The sequence below is a fragment of the Dendrobates tinctorius genome, unplaced genomic scaffold, assembly GCF_039654945.1.
Source record: "Dendrobates tinctorius isolate UK_male_01 unplaced genomic scaffold, ASM3965494v1 ptg000046l, whole genome shotgun sequence".
In the NCBI taxonomy this organism is placed as follows: Eukaryota; Metazoa; Chordata; class Amphibia; order Anura; family Dendrobatidae; genus Dendrobates; species Dendrobates tinctorius.
This window is the reverse complement of record NW_027361714.1, coordinates 32,379,257-32,400,589: the sequence shown is the minus strand read 5'-3', so window position 1 is coordinate 32,400,589 and position 21,333 is coordinate 32,379,257. Positions and strand designations below refer to the sequence as shown.

At 43.3% G+C, this 21,333-nt stretch overlaps 1 protein-coding gene and 1 long non-coding RNA gene across 2 annotated transcripts in view; one reads left to right on the top strand and one right to left on the bottom strand.

Moving 5' to 3' along the window:
* LOC141089413 (uncharacterized) overlaps nucleotides 1-6,366 on the bottom strand; it is a 75,990-nt gene extending 69,624 nt beyond the window's left edge. The window contains exon 1 of the long non-coding RNA XR_012232277.1: nucleotides 6,185-6,366. This is a non-coding gene — a long non-coding RNA (uncharacterized lncRNA). The remainder of the gene's footprint in view (nucleotides 1-6,184) is intronic.
* Nucleotides 6,367-13,198: 6,832 nt separating this feature from the next.
* TMEM244 (transmembrane protein 244) overlaps nucleotides 13,199-21,333 on the top strand; it is a 68,733-nt gene continuing 60,598 nt past the window's right edge. The window contains exons 1-2 of the mRNA XM_073576134.1: nucleotides 13,199-13,238; nucleotides 19,394-19,533. Of these exons, the coding sequence (XP_073432235.1) occupies nucleotides 13,199-13,238; nucleotides 19,394-19,533 (180 nt within the window). The remainder of the gene's footprint in view (nucleotides 13,239-19,393; nucleotides 19,534-21,333) is intronic.

The following is a 21,333-nucleotide window of genomic DNA, read 5'->3' as shown; positions in this document are numbered from 1 at the left end:
TCAGTTTGTCGCTTCAAGTACTCGGCCAGCACCTCGGCGGTGTGTCTGTCGTCCAAACACATCATCTGCAACACAGCCTGCTGACGCTTTCCACTAGCTGCTCGATAGGGGGACACCTCGTGTGCAACAGTGGCAGCTGCAGATGGAGTGCTCGTACGACTGCGCTCTGTGGACGAGCTTTCGCTTCTGGAGGAGGAGGAGGGTGGAACGCCTACAGCCAACTGTTTCCTATACCGTGGGCTAGGCAGCACTGTCCCACCACCGCTGTCCCCTGTGGACCCTGCATCCACCACATTAACCCAGTGCGCAGTGATGGACACGTAATGGCCCTGGCCATGCCGACTGGACCATGCATCAGTTGTGAGGTGCACCTTTCCACTCACTGACTGCTTGAGTGCATGGACAATGCGGTCTTTCACATGATGGTGGAGGGCTGGGATGGCTTTGCGAGAGAAGAAGTGGCGACTGGGTAGGTCATAGCGTGGTACTGCATAGGCCTGCGCTTTCCACCAACCGATAGGGCATCATCTCAAACGAGATTAGTTTGGCAATGTGGGCGTTCAAACCCAGTGTACGCGGATGAGAGACTGAGTACTTTCTTGACCTACTCATAGTGTCTGGGAGGGTGAGCTGGACTTGAGAGCTGCATATGGTGGAAGTAGCGGTGGACAGGGCGGACTGAGAGAGGGTTGATGATGGTGATGGAGTTGGTGTTCTTTCTGATGGCCTAGATTCAGTATTTCATTGATATAACAGTGGGATTCCCTGACTGCTGTGGCCTTGCAACGACACCTCAACATTTGCTGCTGTGCTAACCGGTGGGCTTACAGTGGGGGAAACAATATAGCATTGCTGACTACCTTCTTTGTGATCAGTTGCACATGTGGCACTTGAGGTTTGGTGTTGTGTCCACGCTTGCAAGTGCATGCTGGTTAAATGTCTAAGCATGCAACTGGTATTCAAATTTTTCAGATTTTTCCCTCGGCTAAAGGTCTTTGCGCACTTCTTACAGATAACCTTGGCCTGATCATGAGGATTTTGTTCAAAAAAGTGCCACACTGCACTCTTCCTACTTTGGCAGACATTTTGCGGCCTAGCACGCTGTGATGTTTTGACCCTCTGGACAAGCTATCCAGCAACTCTTTTGATTTTTGGAACCTGTCTTTGGAGTGCTCTGGGCCTGCCAGATAACAGCTGTTGCGATGTTGATGTCTGCTGTGGATGCTCCTCATCTGAGCTATTGGAAGCAGCACCCTCTTCCCCCAATGGATGCCAATCTGGGTCAACAACTGGGTCATCTATCACCTCCTCTTCAATGTCATGTGCACCTTCCTCTGTGTCACCGTGTATGGTGGTATAGTGTGCGGGAAGGGGCACCTGAGTCTCATCAGGGTCAGAATCTGGCTCTGTACACTGCGAGGACAATGTAGTGCTCTGAGTGAATGTACCAGTAGAATCATCTATCAGCGGCTGTGCATCAGTGCACTCCATGTCAGATTCATCTTGGCCTGGGTAATTCACCATTTGACTTCATAATCCAGGCATGGTATGTGAAAACAGCTCCATGGAGTAATCAGTAGTATGGCCTGCGTCATCCTTCAATCTTGGTTGTGGTGAAGGACACAAGGAAAGGTGTGGTTCATGAACATGAGCCTCCAATGACGACTCAGTGCTTTTACTTTTTACAACTTCAGAAGAGGAGGCAATAGAGCTGGAGGCTGAGTCAGCAATGTAAGACAAAACTTTTTCCTGACGCTCTGGCGTTAAAAGCGGTTTGCCAACTCCTAGAAAACTAAGCCTTCGAAGCCTTATGGAGCCAGACGATGACGCAGGCTCAACACCTCCTGCATTCGGTCCTATTTTGCTCTTGCCACTACCATCAGATCCACCACCAACACCATCATTACCAGCTGCCAACCCCCGCCCAATTCCACGGCCTCTTCCACCAGCCTTCCTCATTTTTGGCAGAAATGTAGACAAAATCGTACAAACTATATAGTAATGTAAAACAAGGTACAAGGTGTCTATAGGACAGGGGAGATTTAGATTTTCTGCAGACACTTGTGGACACTGGACACTTTTGGATTGTGTGAGGCCCACTGAATATCAGAGCGCTATGTCACAGGCTCGATGGCACAGGTGTGAAAAAAGTGAATTGTAGAATTGGGCAGAATAGGAATCTCCCTAGAGTGTAGGTCTGTAAGAACGGAACAAGTCCTCCACTTATCCTTCCACAGTGACACACAGATAGCTTCACTGTGGCTGTGATAACAGCCGTTACACGGTACTGTGTGAGGAGCGTACACCGCTGTATGGTGTGTGAATAAATGCACGCTCAGTACCTTAGCAGGACAAAAAAAAATTGGGATTGCTTTTAAAAAAGCAGTTTGCAGAGCAGTGGGGAAACAGCAATGCAGCTGTCAGGAAGCCTTAGAAGGCAGCCTAACAACCAACACCGCTGATCCACCACAATATAGCCTCCCCTTGCACTGCACACACAGTGACTGGTGTGTTGCACAGGCAAAATCGCTAGCAGCAGAAGCAGTTTTTTTGTCTTCTTCCCTGCCTAACGCTCTCCCTACAGAATCAGCAACCTCTCCCTATGCTAAGATCGGCAGAAGTAAGATGGCGGTCGGCGTGCACGCCCTTTTATAACCCCTGTGACGCCCACCAAAGCAAGCCAATCACTTGCATGCCCTTCTGAAAGATGGTGGCGACCCCTGCCTATGTCATCACGTTGCCCACAGTGTCCGTGGATCCTGATTGGCTGAAAAAGAGCGCTAATCAAACTTTTGAAACACGACTTTGGCGTGTAAGTCGCCGACCTCGTGGCCGACCTCATCCTAGGGTCGGGTTTCGTTTCATGAAACCCGACTTTGCCAAAAGTCGGCGACTTTTGAAATTGTTCGACCCGTTTCGCTCAACTCTAGCTAGTAAGGCCGAAAAAAGACATTAGTCCATCCAGTTCAGCCTATAACTGGTCAGCTAGACCAGCTCCTTTACCAGCAGCAACTACCAGATGGAGCACAAACACAGAAGCCAGATCAAAAGTGTTCACAACACATGTCTATGATAGTACTATCCAAAAATTTTAGGTGTGTACTCTGCACCCATATCTGTGGGAGTACTATGCCAAAAAGCCTCTTTGTTTACTCTGCAACCCCGCCTGTGGGTGATATTTTTAATCAGCTTGTGTGGGGTTACTCTGCCCCATGGTAATGGTGTGGACCAAATCATGTGTGCCCTGTGCAATATTTATGTTATGCACAAGCAATCGGACAAGCGCATCTTCAGGTCCCATAAGGGGATAACAATAACAGTGAAAAGTAAAAAAGAAATGTTTGAGACACAGGGGCAGTTACCTTGCAGGTAGGGCAAGACCTACAGTACAATAATCTAGAATCACACTGTAACAACCTGGTCAATAAAATCTCTGCAGTACTCTCTCCTGGGTTTTCTCTACCCCTAGAGGACCCCCTAGAATGTGTGCATAGGCCATATCTAGAACCCTCCGCCAGTACAAAGTCAGAACTAACAGCTGTTGCACAATTTCTCCACCCCTCAATTAAGTCACCTGATACAGTAGCTCGCTAGTCAAAGCAAAATGAGGGAACCTGGTGCTGGCCCCGACTCTTGAGCAACCCCATTACATACAGTAACATTTTCAAAAGCATATTTCAACATGAGGTCTTGAAGCTGAGCTGTCCCAAAGTTCTCTCCGAGAACCTTTAAGTCAGGGAAACAGGGCTCCTCCTGTACAGTCTCGTTCTCCTCTCCAGTGAGGACACAAAGGCAAAACTCCATCCACTCCGCTCCTGACAGTTACCTTCAGAGGGGCATGGCTTTGAACCGGGACACTCGGTACAGCCTTCTTCTGCTACAAGTCCCAGAATAGAGAAAAGTAACTACCCAGTATGATGGGATGGATCAAGTCTCTCACTACCCCAACCTCATGGGCCTTATCACCACAGTCTGTCCCCATGGTTACTCTGGCAACAGGGTAGTGCTTGACATCTCCATGTATACAGCGGACACCCTCCAACTTATTGGGGATTAACTGGTGGGGTAGTGCCACGCTGTTCAGTGTCACCAGACTTCCAGAGTCCAACAACCCGAGGACCCTCACACCTTTGACGGAGGCAGCACATGACTGGGGACCATCGCTGGGTTTACAGTACACACAGCTGACTGGGTAAGCATAATATGAGCACGTCTACCGAGACTGCAGTCCATAGGTTCAGGGGGCATATAGTACTGGGCGGCTACACGCCCGGGATTATGACACCGCCAACAGACCACGTATTTCATCCCAGTCTTTGAGGTCCCCTCAGCATGATTGGGTTGTCCCCCAGTTGTGGGTCTAGCCACCTTCTTTGGTGATCCAGCCCCCTTTTTGGTATCCCAGTACAGGGACATAGTAATGTCTGGTCTCCCCAGGGATTTCTCCACCACCTGTTACTACTCAACCAGTCCAACCAAATCGCCTGCATTCTGGGGGTCGCCCTGGGAAACCCAGGTCTGTATTGGCCTGGGAAAAGAATTAATGAATTGATCCATCACCACCTGCTCGACTATCTGGGTCGGAGTGGACGACTCTTGCTCCAGCCACTTTTGGACAAGGTGTAACAAGTCAAACATCTGTGAGCGAGGTGGTTTATCGCCAGCATATGACCAACAGTGAACTCGCTGAGCCCTTACAGACATTGTCACCGCCAGGCGTGCCAGTATCTCAGTTTTCAACTTCTCAGACTCCTTGGCATCCTGGAGGGCTAAGTTATAATATGCCTTCTGGGGCTTCCCTTGTCAGATATGGTGCCAGTGCCTCTGCTCACTGCTCTAGCGGAAGTCTCTCCCATTCAGCTATCCACTCAAAGACTGTCAAGAAGGCTTCCACATCATCCCCACCGCCATTTATTATATAGCTCACCTTACCGTTTTCCGGGCGTATGCATCACCTTCCGGAGATGAGGAGGAGACCGCCGGCCTTACCATTTGTTGCGTTAGCACCTCATGCTGCTGCTGCCGCTGCTGCTGTTGAGATTGTTGAAGCTACCGTGTCAACAGACTCATTCTGCTGCTTCACAAGGTAGACACAGGAACAGTTCTGGTAGTAGTTCACCTGCTGGTTTATTGTAGACTGCATAAACCTTAGCCGAGTTCATGAAAATACACAGAGCCTTTCTGGCATAAGGGTGAATCAAAGATAAAGTCTATCAAAGTCCTTGTCCTGCAGGCTTCACTGAATGTAACGCATACTGTGTCCTTAGTTCCTATGGGACCCACAATGGGAGTTCTACCTCTCTCCCAATACTCCACACCTCCTGAACCACAGGTCCAGGTATATATCACATGTACTAGTCATGTGCTTATGACATCACTGCAGGTCCTCAAACACCTACTGGTCCTGCAGGGAAAGGGGTACTGTGAGCACCTTCCCTCCCACACTGCGGATGCTCACATTAAACCAGCCCATTAAACTTTGTACATGGTCTATCAGCATCTAGTGTGCTGGAAACACAAAACACTCTGATTTCACGTCACTGACCAGTGACACGTACCTCCCTTCCTCTACATATCCAGTGGCTCTGTCACAATATCAATCTAATATTTTTGTATAACCATGTCAATATTGATAGTGATATATATGTGCACACGACCATTTGGAGTAAATAGTATAACCAACAGAGAAGAGACCAAATATAGGTCAAGGAGCAGTCAAATAAAGAAGAGAGAAAATAGAACACTTTTATTTAAGACGCTTAGTGGAGTGGTGGCACAACTAACAGGAGCGCCTGCAAATACAAACAGCAAAGGGCCATGAACAACACACACAATATAAATAAGTTTGTAAAAAATTACATCAAGGTAAAAACTGGCAATACATAAGTAAAAAATAGTATAATGTAATGGTGCCTAAGTGGACAAGTCTTGCCAGGTGTAAGACAAGTAAATAACATATGAAAATGTATATCAATAACTGTGCTAAGGTGCTAAAGTATACAGAGGATGATAGGAACATTTAGGTAATTATACATCAGAGCCAAAGGATGTACACTAAGGATTAAATGTTCATGGAGGAAACTAAATGCAGATGTTGCAATAGCAGCATGTCACATATGGCGTAATACAAAACGTGAGAGCAGTGATAGTAAACCCATATCATGAAATGGGTAGGTAAGATTACCTGGTGAGCTGTGTAGGCACGGCATGTGCCCCGTTGCACGTTTCAGTCAACATCCTTCATCAGGGGGTAGAGTCCAGACAGAAATGGGGGCTTTAAAAGTTAGAAAACCGATACGATAGCACCGGAAATGGGCGCCGCATTCGCCTCGTGGAGGACCCGGAAGTTGCCGGCCCACAAGTCATGTGACCGATGACGTCGGAGCACAGTCATGTGATCCAATGCCTCAGTGACATAGAGATGCAGGGGGCGGTCAACAGCTGGAACACGAGCGGGCACATGCATGCGCAACCGGTGGTATGACATTGGTGTAGGAGGAGGGGCTCATGGAGGTAGATATTGGATATGGGCAAGCACGAAGAGTGTCATATGTATCAATGGTATCAGTGATCTCGCAATGATGCACAGGAGAGGGACAGAAGTCATACACAGAGATACATAAGGACAGCAGCAAGGGGGGTGTGATGAGGAGTGGGGGGAATAAGGAGTTTGGTAAGTCAGGTAAGATATGCAATGAAAATGAAAGTGAGGAGATGTATTTATATGAGATAATGGTGAAGATGGGTGGTTAAGTAAAAGGGGGAGGAGAGAAGTTGTGATTAGTTAAATAAAGTGGAAAAATAAATTGGAAAGACAGATAAATCAATATAGCTGCAAATGTAGTAGATTGAAGTAGTGTCTGGCCGGAAGTGAGAGAAGTGTGTGTACATGGAACCCTGGAGGGTTGCGGAGGTATGAGAAACAATAGTGAGGTGAAGTGAGCAAAAAAGAACATATTGCAATATTATATGAGTGTTTGTGAGAGGGGAGGGAAGAATGAGTGCTGGATTAGGGAAAGGTATGAGGGGCAAGAAAAGAAGGTATTACTAAGATATGTGTATACATGCATATACTAAAATAAACACATAGATAATAAGCAGTATATATATAAGTAAATATCTAATATTATTAAAAAGCAAGGTGAGTTTAAGATCGGCCATGGGGAGCAAGCCAACCCTCATATTTTCAGGGACCAACCCACATACACACAAACATATATATCTGTGTATCCCTGGACAGACAAGGGTGGCTAGACAGCCGCAGGTGAGCATAGGTAACCAGCAGTGAGATTACAGGGGGTATATAGGATGGGATATAGAGGAAAGCGGAGGGGGTAGTGACCAGTGATTGATATATCCAGAGATAAATATCAATCACATAAGGTCTTTCTATCATCCTGTCACAGAAGGAATGTAGATACACTGCATAGACTGCCGGGATCCAAGGGGCACACAAGTGAAGAGATATCGATGTGGATACGGTAAGATTAAAATGTAAGTGGAAGATGACTAAAAAAGATAAATAAAAACGGTTAAATACAAAAAATTCAAGAATTAAAATAAACCATATCCAAAAGTTTCAGGAGGGCAAACAAGGTCTGCAAGAGGGAGACAAAACTCAACTTCTCATTAAGCCTATAGGGAGTTACAGTTTTAACGGTCCAGATCCTTCTGGTCTCTAGTCTTGTGAGAGCCGTGGAAAGCCATGGCTTGAGCTGTGCACATGAATTGGTAGATCTACATGAGTAAAGTGAGTGCCTGGTGCCTAGTAGTATGTTTAGCCCTATTCAATGCTCTTTCAACCGAAGTTTGCTGTAGCCCCTATTCAGGAATCTTAATTTAAGGTCCTCTGCTTCTCTCTCAAAATCACTGTTATCAAAGCAAATTAAACGTTATCTTAAAAGTTGGCCCATTGGAATAGCTTGAATCATGACCAGGGGATCGGAGGAGGAGGCATGTAAGACGGCATTAACAGCTGTCGGTTTACAAAAGAGGTCTGTCTGTAGGCAATCCTTGTTATCTCTGATGATTTTCATGCCAAGGAAATCAATCGTTTGTCTGTCAAAGTGATAACTGAGATTAACCCTCCGTCAGGCGCAATAGATCTGACAGGCACACAGTAATTAGTTTCACTTCTCTCTCCTTGCCCACTTATCAGAAAACCCCACCCCTCCTAGTTATCTCCTGACTCTACAGGCTCTGTGAAACCTGATATCACAGTGACTCAGCAGACCTTCTAGTGAGCAGATATCAACACTTTGGCTTCTCAGGCACATTGCGCCTGATTTCAACACAAATTGAAAGGTTAGTATTTTCTTTTTTTATTCATCACGATTGTGTATTTAGCTTGTTTTATGAAGGATTAATGCTAAGTTAGTGTACATAAGTACTGTTTTCTTAGACAAAAGGAGGGTGGCTTCTAAGGCACATTGCGCCCTAACACATACTCTTTCTCTCTTGCTTCAGATTTTCTGCTGCAATGGCCAGAAAACAGTATGATTCATCTAAACCCCTTCATTTAGAAGAAATGAAGATTTTTTTGTTAGAAGATGATGAGGAAGAACCAGCAGTAACTGAGGATTTAGAGGAATCTAGTGACATTTCATCTGAAGATGAGGTAGCAGAATGTAACACTGATTCTGGAACAGAGCAGGATGGTGATGACACTGATACAGAGGAAACAGACACAGATCTAGCTTATTATTTGGGCAAAGATAAAAATACAAAGTGGAACAAAAAGGCACCCAAGAACAAACAGCGCAGAGAATCCCACAATATTATTACACACCTTCCTGGAGTTATTGGAAGTGCTAGAAAAGCTAAAACTGCAGTGGAATGTTGGAGTAATCTAATTACAGATAGCATGTTGGAAACTATTGTTCAGTTCACTAACCAGTATATTGACACAAAGAGCAATTCTCCAGAGAGAGGGACATCAAAAACACTGATGTGATTGAACTCAAGGCATTTATTGGCTTGTTATACCTAGCTGGTGCTTTCAGAGCAAATAGGCAAAGTTTGGAGGAGCTGTGGGGGACAGACGGTGATGGCATCGAAAAATTCAGCCTTGTGATGAATCTGAAATGATTCAAAGTCCTGATCCGTTGCCTCCGTTTCGATGATCGAAGTACCCGGACAGAACGAAAAGGTTATGACCGGCTTGCACCAATTCGGGACATATTTCAACAATTTATTATGAATTGTCAAAAAAGCTATTGCCCGGGGCAAAACCTCACTATTGATGAGATGCTTCCAGGTTTCCGTGGAAGATGTGGTTTTCGGCAATATATACCATCAAAGCCAAACAAATATGGAATTAAAATTTTTGCCATGGTTGATGCAAGGATGATGTACACTATGAACATGGAAGTTTATTGTGGAAGACAGCCACCAGGTCCTTTCAATGTGAGCAACAAGCCTAGTGATGTGGTAAAGAGAATTGCTGAGCCAATGTTTGGATCTGGTCGAAATATCACTGCTGACAACTGGTTTACTGACTTTGATCTGAATGATTTTTTAAAAACGAAAAAGCTGTCATATGTGGGAACTGTTAGAAAAAACAAAAGGCAGTTGCCGCCAGATTTTCTATATACAAAAGGCAAACAACAGTATAGCACTATGTTTGGGTTCAGTAATGGAAAGATTTTAGTTTCTTACATCCCATGCGAGAGGAAAAATGTGATTTTGGTCTCTTCATTACATAATGATTACACCATTGACCCAGAGTCTGGGGAGCTAAGGAAACCAGAAATCATAACTTTTTATAATTTGACCAAAAGCGGCATTGACACTGCTGACCAAATGTGTGGCAATTTCAATGTAAGTCGAAATACCAAACGCTGGCCGATGGTAATCTTCTTTACAATGCTGAATGTGAGTGGCATCAACTCACAAGTAATTTACCTCGGTAATGAACTTAAACAAATGCGCAGAAGAATGTACCTAAAACAATTGGCTAATGAACTGGTGAGTGGAGAGCTAAGCCTAAGAAGTACAAAGACGGTTGGAATGCCCCTTGCCCTGCAACACCGGTTGAAGAGATATCGTCCCAAGGACGTTCCAGAACAAACACCGACTCTACCACCTTCTAAAAGATGCAGTTGTACTACCTGCTCATTTGTATCTGGTTTCAGAAGGCTTTCTAAATATGACTGCAAAATATGTAAAGAATCAATCTGCCTTTCCCATGCAACTTTCGTCTGCCAGCCTTGCTTTTCTAAGTGTACCTGTGCTGCTTCTGCTGCAATTGAAACCACTGAAGATGAGTAGAAAATAATTAAGTAACATCTAAGTGCAATATCCTTTAAGTTTTTTTCCATAATTTTATATTTAAGCAATAGTTAAGTAAAGATAACTGGAGCCTATTTGGCGGTACTACCGAAAAGTGGTACTTTTAGTTTTAATAAGTTTATGGTTAATAAATGTTTTTTTTGCATCTGATTTGGTGTAATCTCTTTTAATACATTCCTATGAAGGTCACTGACTACTTCTATAGTCCTGAAATTGAAATATGTAGCTACTATAGGTGGTTTTCTGACCTGTGCTTGTCAGGCACATTGCGCATGAACTGAGGAGAATCTATATTGCGCCTGACGGAGGGTTAATATTTAAATTATTATTGTGAAGATGAGACATGAATTGATATAATGATTCAACAGAATCCTGCCAGATCAGGAAAATGTCATCAATGTACCGCGTCCAGAAGGTGACGCGGTTCATTTATGCATGCCGATCCGACAGTAAGAGGTCACTCTCCCACAGGCTCAGGAATAGGTTAGCATATGCTGGTGCAAATGTTGCTTCCATAAAAGTACCCTGGAGCTGTAGGCAGAAGGACCCCTTATACAGAAAGTAATTGCGAGATAGAGTAAATTGCAGGGATTGTAAAGTAAAGTTGCACAATGTTGGTGACACAGAAGAAGACTGTAGAAAAATTGGGTTGCATGTAATTCATCCAACATGGATGTTGGTACAGAGTGAATCCACATCCGAGTTGAAAATTAAGGTATTGGATTCTATGTGTAGGTCATCAATTTTTTCTAAAACTCACTGGTATCTTTGGTAAAGGGAGGAAGAGATTCTACCAGAGGGTGAAGTTCAAAGTTTATGAATTTATTCACATTCTCTAGGTAATTAGAACATAATTTTTTACAATTTTTTTTTATATTGTACATGTTGATCATGGTCCTTTGCTGTTTGAATGTGCAGGCACTCCTATTAGTTGTGCCGCCACGCCTACAAGTGTCTTAAATAAGTTGTTTTATTTTCAATCTTCTTCACTTATCCTTTATTTACTCCTCCTTGACCTATATTCGGTTACTTCTCTGCTAGTTTTATTTTTATGTGACAATATACTAATTTAGCAGATATAATAGAGATCAGAAAACTGAAAAAATAACTATTAATTTAATTTTTATTTCATATATCAATAGTACACATAAATATAAGCATAACTTTGTAATATATCTTATCAGAGAAATCTGCTTTTTTCTGTTCATGGATTGATTTTTAACTCTCAGTTCATGGGTATGAAATCAGCTTCTGTGAAGATAGATTTTTCCATTACTGAGAGAGGAGATGGCAGTTGATGCTTACCATATTCTATGGAATTATTAGCCAGTGAGTGGGAAGGCAGAAGTGACGCTGAAGCACAGACAGGCAAGCAGCAGGGTGAGAACAATGAAACTGCTTTTTAGAAAGCTCTGTACCACAAATGTCATCATTAGAGTTGAGCGACTTTGGTCGGATCGGGTTTCATGAAACAAAATTTGTTTCAGATGAAACTGGTCCGAATAGGGCAAAAAAATCGGAGTTTCGTCCGAAACCCGACCCCAATGCATGTCAATGTCATCTGCTCAATGCCGACTTTTATTTCCCATTGAATTGCATTTGGGTCAGGTTTCAGACAAAACTCCGACTTTTTTTGCCCTAGTCGGACAAGTTTCATCTGAAACAAATTTTGTTTCATGAAACCCGATCCGACCAAAGTCGCTCAGCTCTAGACTAATCATATGTGCCAGTCAAGGGATGTCCATCAATCTGGCTAGGCCCAGAGCTGCTACGAGATTTAATCCGTTATCGCACAAGGCAGGGCTTGAGGTTCTCTTGCACCAACCAGTTTTCTGTATATTGTTTGATCCAGGTCCACAGCTCCTCCGAATTGTGTGATTTGTCCCCCAAACAGAGGAGTATAAGAACAGCCCGTTGTCATTTTCCCTAAGCTGTGCTAAAGTTGGTGGTGCAGATCTTCCTGTGACCAAATGAGGAGGTAGTGAAGGAAGTGGAGTAGAAGGAGGAGGCAACCTTGACAGATAAATATCCAGCAATACTAGGTGGTGGTAAAACATGAGTTAGAACGCCTTACGCCTCTGTCCCAGTCATCACTACATTTACTCAGTGGGCAGTTAGAGAGATATAACGTCCCTGGCCGTGCTTACTTGTCTACACATCGGTAGTTATGTGGACCTTGCCACTGATAGCATTGTGCAGTGCACACCTTATTTTATTCACAATATGTGTGTGCAGGGCAGGGTTGGCCCACTTGGAAAAGTAGTGTCGGCTGGGAACAACGTACTGAGAAACATCCACTGCCATCAGTTTTTTGGAACTATAAGTCTCCAACATCCGGAATGGCAGAATTTCAAAGGCCAATAATTCAAAGGCCATCTGTTGCTTGTCGTCAGCACATTTCATGAAGAAATGCTACTCCAGGGAGTTTGGAGTTGTCTTGGGTAAGTTAGATTATCTTCCTGAAGCCGTGGGCTACCGGAGGCGGCACATGTACGGACTGAGATCTTGGCTAGGCCTCTCGCGCTCCATTTTCCTGAGGCTGTGGGCTTCAAGAAAGTGGCTGGCTGAGGCCACGCGTGCACAGATTGAGAGCTCGGTAACCCTCAGCTTCAGTAAAATGGCTGCCGGATGCTGTGCTTGTGCAGATTTAAATCTCGGCGGCCCTCAACTTCAGGAAAATGGCAGCCGAGAAGCCAATGATGCACTCGGCTCTGCTGACTGTGGACTCCGGGCTGCAGCATCGCCACATTTCTGCTACCGACTCCCAGAGGAAGGGTCCTTGCTCCATTTAACACACTCTGCTCTGCCTCACCACTGACACCGGACTCGCAGCATCGCACCACTGGGATAACCTGGGACTGCAGCATTGCCCCACTTCTGCTGCCGTCGGCTTCCTGAGGAAGGGACCATGCCTCCTGTGGCCCCGCTCTACCACCGCCAGCCCTCAGGTAAGATACCTTAAATTCGGGCGATAAGACAGACCCGCATCTTATAAAAATCTTTTTTTTTGCTATTTTGCACCCCAAAATTTGCGGTGCGTCTATTGGTCCGGTGCGTCTTATAGTACAAAAAATATATTATTTGCGTGACCTAGAAATGGCAATGAGACGGTCCAGAAAAATAATTTCTTTGCCCTATAAATTGCAGAGATTCCTGATGCCAATTATTTATTTGCAAAACAGTACTAGAAACCACACACCATTCCAGAGAAATTGTTTCTTTGACCTTCTAACGGCAACACGATGACTGCCAAATATATATTTCCCAGACTTTTAGAAAACACACACGAGTCCAGAAAATATATTTCTTTGGCCTAGAAATGTTAACGAGATGCCTGTTGATGATTATTTATTTGCAAAAGTACTAGAAAATACACACCAGTCCAGAATTTTTTTTTGGTCTATAAATGGCTACAACTAATTTATTTGCAACAGTACTAGATAACACACATCAGTCCAGATTTTTTTCTTTTGATCTAGAAATGGCAACAAGACAGCTGATTGCAATTAAATATTTCCCAGACTGCTAAAAAATATACACCAGTCCTGAAAAATTATTTTTTTGACCTTCAAATTGCAACAAGATGGCTGATGCTAATTATTTGTTTCCCAGACCCAGACAACTAGTAAACACACAACTGCTTAAGGTCTCACTCCTCCGCCAGGTGAGGGGAAGAGTACACACAGCAGCTGAATGGCACAGTACTCTGATAGGCAGAGGGTTCAGAGTACATAGAGCAGCTTAGATGCACAGTACTTCAACAAGTGGGGAATGCAGAGCACACACAGCAGCTTAAAGACACAGTACTCCCACAGGCGGGAGGTGCAGAGTACGCACAGCGGCTTAAAAGCACAGTACTCCCACAGGCAGGAAGTGAAGAGTACACCCAGCAGTTCAAAGGCACAGGACTCCTACAGGCAAGAGGGCAGAGTACACACAGTGGCTTAAGGTCACAGTACTCCTACAGGCCGAGGGTGCAGAGTACACACAGCAGCTTATGGCACAGTACTCCTACAGCTATGGGTTGCACAGTACACAACATCTTTTTTGCAGAGTGTGTAGTCAGAATCTGTCCCTCACTCTAGCTGCATCCTATCCCTACACTAATAAGAGCAGAATGGTAGAGACACTCATGATCCAACCTTTATACAGGCCTGGTCATGTGGTGTCCCAGACCATCACATCGATGTGGACCTGAACAGGAAACCAGACATACAGTAAAATTCTGTGTTAGGTTATTATTGCAGAACCCTAGGTGTAAGGTAAAGAACTCACACTTTACCGTTTGAGTTCGCTCAACCCCATTATTGAGTTCTGAAAAAAAATGTAAAGAGTAACTGTTGTTTTATTCCAATGATTGTACTCTAACCCACATCTTTTTGATGATTTTGTATCAACTATTAATTTTATGCTATAAAATGCTATTTTATTTTATGTATTTTAATGTGACTATATTTAATTATTCAACAACTCTGCAATGCATTTTTTTCTAACATTTGATAGGTCGATCCAGACATCAACAGAATGATCCTGGCAGTGGAATTGTCATGGGGGCAAAATTTGCAGAATTTTGAGGCCACCGCTTTGTACCTTTTCCATTTCAGTGTGTTTTGCAGATTCAAGTCTTGATCAATTAAGATATATTAGATCATTAATTTTCTATTCTTCATATGTTGGAATGTACTATGTAATTGCATTATTGTTATTGTTTACATGTTCCTAAGGTAACTGGGAAATTGTGCCGACATCCTAATATTGACAGCTTGCTGACATCATGTTGCTATAGTAATGATGACGTTTGCAACTAGTAAATGTCAATATATGTGGAGCTGTTATCTTTAAATTAGCCTAATGCATGTATTTTACGTATCGGCTGCAAGTATTTGCGCATTCGTATTATTTTCATATATTTTAAGTAATGTAACTGCTGTACTGATGTTTCTTCAGGCGTTATTAAGTTATTTTATATTTCATTACATTCTAGATTACACATTTTGTAGCTTTCAGGTTCTCTAATATATTAGTCTTATGGCAGACCCTCTTTGTTTGATAAGAGGGGATCCATACTCCAGGCCTCATTTATTTGCACTGGCACATTAGCTTATAGGTTCACGCAGCTTTGCCTGGTAATGTTGCTTTTCCCGTTCTCTAGAATAATGTCAAAGAACTTAGATAACCTCTTTAATTTATATTAAATATTTAACTTAACCTATATACTTAAGAAGCACATAATTTCTTTGCTTAACTCCTGAGTAATCATTTCTATAAAAAAAAAAAAAATACACTACCACTTTGATTGCCATTAGTCTATATTCAAACACATGCAAAACCAAACAAAGTCGCATAATCTACAGTACCATTCTAAAGTCTGTACACACCTGGTTTTCCTTGTTCTTATTTGAATATGCACAATGCAGATTCAGACTGAAGGCAACAAAACCATGAGGAATACATATGGAAACAAGAAGTAAAGAAACACGTGTGTAATAAACCATTATATGTGTTAAACTTTGAATTACCCAACATGTACTTTGATGGCAGCTTTATAGATTTTTGTCATTATCTCCAGCAATTTTAACAGATAGTTATCTGGAGTAGGCATGCCTCAAGAGTTCATTTGTGCAATAATCTACCTTGATGTGTGTTTTACAGCGATACTATTAGTATACAATGTGCCGGAAAGTTGCGCACTCATCGCCGAAGCCTGTATTAAACAAGGGGAGGCGACCTATGATGTACCTATACGTAATAGGTCGTAAAAGGGTTAAAAAATTTTGAAAAATGACAATATATTTGCTTTGCTTAAAGTGCAAGGGAAATGTGTCATCATTATTTTTATAGAAAATTTTATCTTCAATTTACTTAACTGTTCACAATAACAGTAACTTTTACCAGGGGTGCCAAAACTTTCACATGCCACTGTATATGCATACATCACCAGCACCAACATCAGTATATGTATAAAACAGTAGAACCACCATAAATACATGAATACAGTACCAGTGCAATCCCACACTTGTCTTTTGCTTGGCTTTTTTATTAGGTTTACTAAATGCTAAAACTGACCTGCCATTATGATTTTCCAGGTCATTATGAGTTTATAGATAAAAAAGGACTTAGACATGTTTTTGTGTCTAAGTGGTGAAAAAAATTTCAAAGTTTGTTAAAAAAAATGTGCCATTTTCCAATACCTGTAGCGTCTCCATCTTTTCTAATCTCGGGTTGGGAGACCCTTTTTTGCATTTTAATGCAATGTCACGGCGACCAATAAAAGTAATTCTGTCGTTTTGACTTTTTTCTCGGTAGTGATCACGTTAATCCTTTTTTTAACTGATAGATCGGGAGATTCTGAACGAGATGATACCAAATATGTGTATGTTTGATTTTTTTTATTGTTTTATTTTGAATGGGGCGAAGGGGGTGATTTAAACTTTTACTTTTTTTATTTTTTATATTTTTAAAAACATTTTTTTTTATTTTTGGCATGCATCAATGGTCTCCATAGGCGACTAGGAGCTGCCATAACCTAATCAGCTCTGCTACATACAGACGATGTGAACATCCCCTCTATGTAGTAGAATTACTTGCTATGAGTGCCAACCGCTGGGTGGCGCTCACAGCAAGCCGGCGGTGACAACCATAGATGTCTCCAGGACATGTGACCCACAATCACATGACGGGGGTCACCGGTGGGGGATTTCCGTCCCGATGGCTGGAAGCATGAGTTAAATGCTGCTGTCAGCTTTTCACAGTGGTATTTAATGGGTTAATAGCCGCTGGTGGATCGCAATTCACATGCGGCTATTCTGGGCACATGTCAGCTGTTCAAAACAGCTGACATGTCCTGGGAAAGATATGGGCTCACCGTTGGAGCCCACATCAAAGGGAGGGTATCCATCGTGGGTGTACTAAAATGCCCAATGTCGGAAAGGGGTTATTTAACCTAGGGTTATGGCTTGTTGACTCTCATCGTTAGGAAAGACCAAGTAATGCAAATCTCCCAGCTTTATAAAAACCCAACCTCCTTTAACTTTGTACCATAAAACAGCAAACGTGGTTTCTTCTAAGCAGCTGCCTAACAATCTGAAAATAAAAATGGTGGAAGCGCACAAAGCAGAAGGAGGCTATTAGAAGATATCAAAGTGTTTTCAAGTTACCGTTTCCTCAGTTGAAATGTAATTAAGAAATGGCAGTTAACAGGAACAGTGGAGGTCAAGTTAAGGTCTGGAAGACCAAACAAAATTTCAGAGAGAGCTGCTCATAGGATTGCTAGAGAGACAAATAAAAACCCCGCTTGATTGTAAAAGTCATTCAGAAACATTTAGCAGACTCTGAAGTTGTGGTACATTGTTCTACTGTTCAGAGACTCCTACACAAATATGGCCTTCATGGACGAGTCATCAGAAGAAACTCACTCCTGCTTCCTCACCATAAAATTTAGCATCAGAAGTATGCAAAAGAACAGATGTGAGCAAGGCGACCTACAATCCTGAATCAGTTACACCAGTTTTGTCAGGAGGAATGGGCCCAAATTCCCGACCAACTATTGTGAGAAGCTTATGGAAGGATATCCCAAACATCTGACCCAACTCATTCAGTTTAAGGGCAATGGTACCAAATACTACTGAAATAAATGTAAACTTTTGACTTTGCAGTAAGTAACAAAAAAGGCCTTAAAACATTCTCTATCTCATTATTCTGGCATTTGGCAAGTATTAATAATTATGGCAATCCTAATTGACCTAAAACAGGAAAGGTTTAGCCTGATTTCATGTCAAAAATTAAGAAAAACATGCATATGTGTATTTTTATAAAGTGTATGTAAACTTCCAGCTTCAACTGTATATATATGTAGGGTTCTGCCATATGCCACAGTATAGACAGCAAGTTACCATCTTTTCAGTTAGCCATTAAAAGGTATCAGCCACTGAGGACTCTCAATTCTAAATATTCTTCTATCTACTGGCTAACGCGGTACAAAGATATATATATTTCCTGTAATAGTATAGACATACAGTGCAATAAGCATCAAAGTTAGAAAATATATTGTAAGGTTCTCAGTCTTTTTTGACATGTTTTTGAAATTCAGTATTTTCTCCTTCCTTCACCTTCTTCGGTCATCTCCTGCAGGTGCACCCATCTTCTTTGTGAAGAAGAAGGATGGTTCTCTGAGACCCTGCATAGACTATCGGGAACTCAATAAGGTTACTGTTAGAAACCGTTATCCATTACCTTTGATCCTGGAGTTATTGGAGAGAGTGAGGAATGCCTAAATTTTCTCTAAACTAGATCTCCGTGGGGCCTATAACTTGGTCCGTATTAGACCTGGAGATGAATGGAAGACTGCGTTCAGGTCACGCTACGGACACTTTGAATATCTAGTCATGCTATTTGGTCTGTGTAACCCCCCAGCCATTTTCCAACACTTGGTGAATGACATCTTCAGGGATCTCCTAGATACATTTGTGGTGATTTATCTGGATGATATTTTAATTTTTTCTAACTCCATAGAGGAACATCATGGACATGTGAGAATGGTCTTAGAACGCCTAAGACAGAACCATCTTTACATCAAACTTGAAGTGTGAATTCCATAGGGCCGAAATTCAATTTCTGGGGTATGTAATGTCTGCGCAAAGAATTAGTATGGATGGAAGCAAGACCCAAGCCATAAAAGTGGTGGTGGATCGGTTAACAAAGGCAGCTCATTTTATTCCCTGTGTCGGCTTACCCACTGCAAAACAGACATCCGATTTGATGATTCAGAATGTGTTTCGCTTGCATGGAGTACCGGATGAGGTCATTTCGGATGGAGGGGTGCAATTCACTTCAAGGTTTTGGCAGAATTTCTGTGCTGCATTGGACATTAAAGTAAACCTTTCTTCTGCTTTTCATCCCCAGACTAATGGACAGACAGAATGGACCAATCAGACCTTGGAGCAATATCTCCGCTGCTTTATCTGCCACCTACAGGATGACTGGGTGGATCTACTTCCACTGGCTGAGTTCTCCTATAACAACTCTCAGAGCGCCTCCACTAAGCAGTCTTCTTTTTACGCCAATCTAAGTTATCATCCTAACATTCTTCCTCGATTTCCCATAGATACGCCTTTGCAGGCAGTGGCTGAAAGAATCACATCTTTACAAAAGAATATTGATCTTCTAAAGGAAAATATGGAATTGGCTCAGGGAAGGTATAAGAAAGCAGCAGTTAAATTTCGTAAACCTGCACCAGCTTTCAAGGTAGGAGACTTGGTCTGGCTGTCAACCAGAAATCTTAACTTAAAGATTCCTTCATCTAAATTGGGACCTTAAGTACATTGGACCCTATAAGATCAGTAAAATTATAAGTGCCGTTGCTTGTCGTCTTCAACTGCCCAGAACTATGAGAATCCACCCTGTCTTTCATGTTTCCCTACTAAAGGCTGCAACCCCCAATACGTTTCCTGGACGTTCTCCTCCTCACCCTGACTCAGTGCTGGTCGATGGTCAGGAAGAATTTGTGGTGGAAAGAATTCTAGATTCCAGGTTGTATAGAAATCAGTTACAATACTTGTTTAAATGGCAGGGCTACCCAGTGGAGGACAACTCATGGGAACCAGTCAATAACATTAATGCTCCTCGCTTACTCCGCCAGTTTCATCAGAGGTACCCAGACAAGCCTAGTCTGAAGTCATCCAGAGGCTGTCCCTAAGGAGGGAGTAATGTAAGGTTCTCAGTCTTTTTTGACATGTTTTTGAAATTCAGTTTTTTCCGTTGGCCATTTTGCTTTCTGTCCTGCTGCAGCTATCTTGCCCTCAGTTAATATGGAGTTTCCAGCTTTCATGTTCCCGCCCTGATTCTCTCCCTCTTGCCTCTTAAGCAGCCTCAGCTGAGCAATCAGGGCTTCAGAATCAAGTCTGCAGTTAGCCTGTGACCTGCTCCTGGAAGTCTTGGACTTGGTACTCCAGCCATCTCCTGCTGAGGAACTTTTGAACACTTGTGGACACTGGAAACTTGCTGCCTGATAAATCCACAGTTGCAAGGGAAGTAACAGAGAGAGACCATGAACCTGTTGTGGAAGATCTGCTGTGCTTAACCCCTTTCCTACAATGGACGTAATATTCCATCCATGTGACCTGGGACCTAATTCCCATGGACGGAATATTACATCATAGCGATCAGCGGCGCCCACTGATTATCACAGCTGACAGCAGACACAATGTGTCAAGGGCGGTCACGGACTGCCCCCGACACGTTAACCCCTGGCACACCGCGATCAAACATGATCGCGGTGTACTGGGGCTTAAAGGGAAGCATCGGCAGGGAGGGGGCTCCCTCCATGATTCCCCGAGCCCCCCACAGAAGCGTAATGTGCAGCGCTGCTGTGGGGGGCTCCTTCCCTGCAGGTCCCCGGATCCAATATGGCGACGGGGACCTTCGGGGGGGCCTGCAGGGACCTGGCTTTCTCATTCCTGCAAAGCGCAGGCAAGGAGGAAGCCTGCAGCACTGCCTGTGACAGATTGCTGATCTGTCACAGTGATCTGTGATGTGACAGATTAGCGATCTGTCACAGGACAGTGATGTCCCACCTGGGACAATGTAAGGCTGGTTTCACATTTGCGTTTTTTTGCGCTGTAAAAAAACGCATACGTGCGCATGCGTTTTTTCCCCTATATTTAACATGGGTGCGCATACCTGCGCGCTGGCATGCGCACGTATGCGATTTTCATGCGCTGCGTTTTTTTTGGGGTGTGCGTTTGTATTTTACAGACGCAGCATGTTGCATTTTTTGGCCCTGCAAAAAAGCGCATGCGCACGTATGCGCACGTTTTGCGCTAAAAATGGCCATTATAGCCTATGGATGCGCATACGTGCGCACTGGCATGCGCATGTAAGCGTTTTTTTAGCGCTGCGTTTTTTTGGTGGTGTCCACTTGTTGTACTAGTTATAATCTTCTAAAGTAAAAAAAAAAAAGTCTATATAAAGGAGGTGCCTGCCAAAACTCTGCCACTACTACACTGACAGATTGGAGAGCAGACAGTCAACAAGGAACCCATCTTC